At 36.1% G+C, this 1,650-nt stretch overlaps 1 protein-coding gene across 2 annotated transcripts in view; it reads left to right on the forward strand.

Annotated features, from left to right (window-relative positions):
* The window catches only part of pdrg1 (p53 and DNA-damage regulated 1), an 18,587-nt gene that overhangs the window by 7,132 nt on the left and 9,805 nt on the right, over nt 1-1,650 (forward strand). The window contains exon 1 of one of the 2 annotated variants that reach the window (XM_019868231.1): nt 288-443. The exons of the other annotated variant lie outside the window; for it this stretch is intronic. Coding sequence (XP_019723790.1) covers nt 422-443 — 22 coding nt within the window. The 5' untranslated portion in view covers nt 288-421. Of the gene's footprint in view, nt 1-287; nt 444-1,650 lie in introns of those variants that run through there. 2 annotated transcript variants of the gene reach the window in all.

Here is a 1,650-nt window from a genome sequence, read left to right on the forward strand (position 1 = left end):
GTTTTCTTTTTTTGTTTTTATTTTTAGCAGCAAATTTGGAGTTACATATTGGTGCTCACCAGGAATGCATAGGCAAAATTGCACAAATTTTCACTTGAAAGAATAGTGGCGATCTTGGGATTTTTTTCTGTTCAATTTTCAAACTGTGTAAATTTAATACACTTCATCTTCAGCATGTTTAGTGCCACTTTTGTAAGTAACCACGCCCCCGTCCAGGCCACGCCCCCGTCCAGGCCACGCCCCTTCCGCTTTTTTCAATTCCCTATATATTGTAATATTAAGGGGTTACACCATTTTGAATATCCGAAAGAAAAAAGTCTCGTGCACTCAAAATTACCCATACTGCACTTTGAAAAATAGTGACCAATGAGCGACTTGCAGATCTCATCTGAGAATGTGAGAGAATCAAGTAAAAAAACAAATGAGCGGTCATCTAAATTTTGTATGATTGTACAAAAGTGTATGCCTGTACACCTTAAAGTTTGCAGGCATTGTTTAAAAGGCTTGAAGCCTTGAGGTGTCAAATTGACAGGTGCACTTTGTTCCATGTTTCACAGCTCAAATAGAATTTATAGGCTTGACTCTCGGTGTCAAAAAATATCATTGCAAAGCTCTTAGTTCATCCAAACGGGATTGTAAATCTCCATTAATTCTTAACAATTTCCAAAATATCCAGAAGAATGGTAAACACTAAAATTGTTAAAAAAATATTAACACATTTATGTCAACGCTGTATCTTGAAACAGATGTAACAGACGAAGGCTAACTACGGTAAGCTAGCGGACAGCGAAACCACTGGAGAAACAGAATTTGGTATCAGCCAGACAGAAATTCTTGTCTAGTCACTGTGACTTTTTAAGTAAAGAAACATTTCTACATTGTGCTGGTGTTGCTGTAAATGTTACTTGGGCCTGTCACATCAGCGATTGATTCACTGAGTGTTGCACTGCCTTCGTTTCGACTCGGTGGGATTATGATTGTATTTGATATGGTATGGCTCAGTTTGAGAGGATATGATGCAATGTCTTTTTTAAATGAGAATGTCAGTACTGTGAATGTGCCACTTCTAATATATATCTCTCCAATAAAAGACAGCCACATCAGGATTTCAATATTATTTCAAAGTGGCACCATTTGAAATATATAAAAAGAAAATCAGTTTAAAAACCGTCACTAATATCGTCCCGCCCCCTGGTATGGCTCAGTTTGAGAGGATATGATGCAATGTCTTTTTTAAATGAGAATGTCAGTACTGTGAATGTGCCACTTCTAATATATATCTCTCCAATAAAAGACAGCCACATCAGGATTTCAATATTATTTCAAAGTGGCACCATTTGAAATATATAAAAAGAAAATCAGTTTAAAAACCGTCACTAATATCGTCCCGCCCCCCTTCTTTCCTTTATCCCCTCCTGTCTTGATATTTTTTTTTTGTTATTAAATCTTTTATTGAATTTTTTAAACAGTTAGAAAAAAGAAAAACATGGTCACGTGTTTAAATACATAGAACCACATCAGTTCCGGGAATCAAAATAGTACATACATCACATAGACATCCCGGTGAAACGGGTTACAAATACTGCCCTCCCACATATACAATGTCCTGAACACTGTGCCATATGAGTAGAAAAATAATGAAATAAAATT

This window comes from Hippocampus comes, unplaced genomic scaffold (genome assembly GCF_001891065.2).
Source record: "Hippocampus comes isolate QL1 unplaced genomic scaffold, H_comes_QL1_v1.1 scaffold191, whole genome shotgun sequence".
In the NCBI taxonomy this organism is placed as follows: Eukaryota; Metazoa; Chordata; class Actinopteri; order Syngnathiformes; family Syngnathidae; genus Hippocampus; species Hippocampus comes.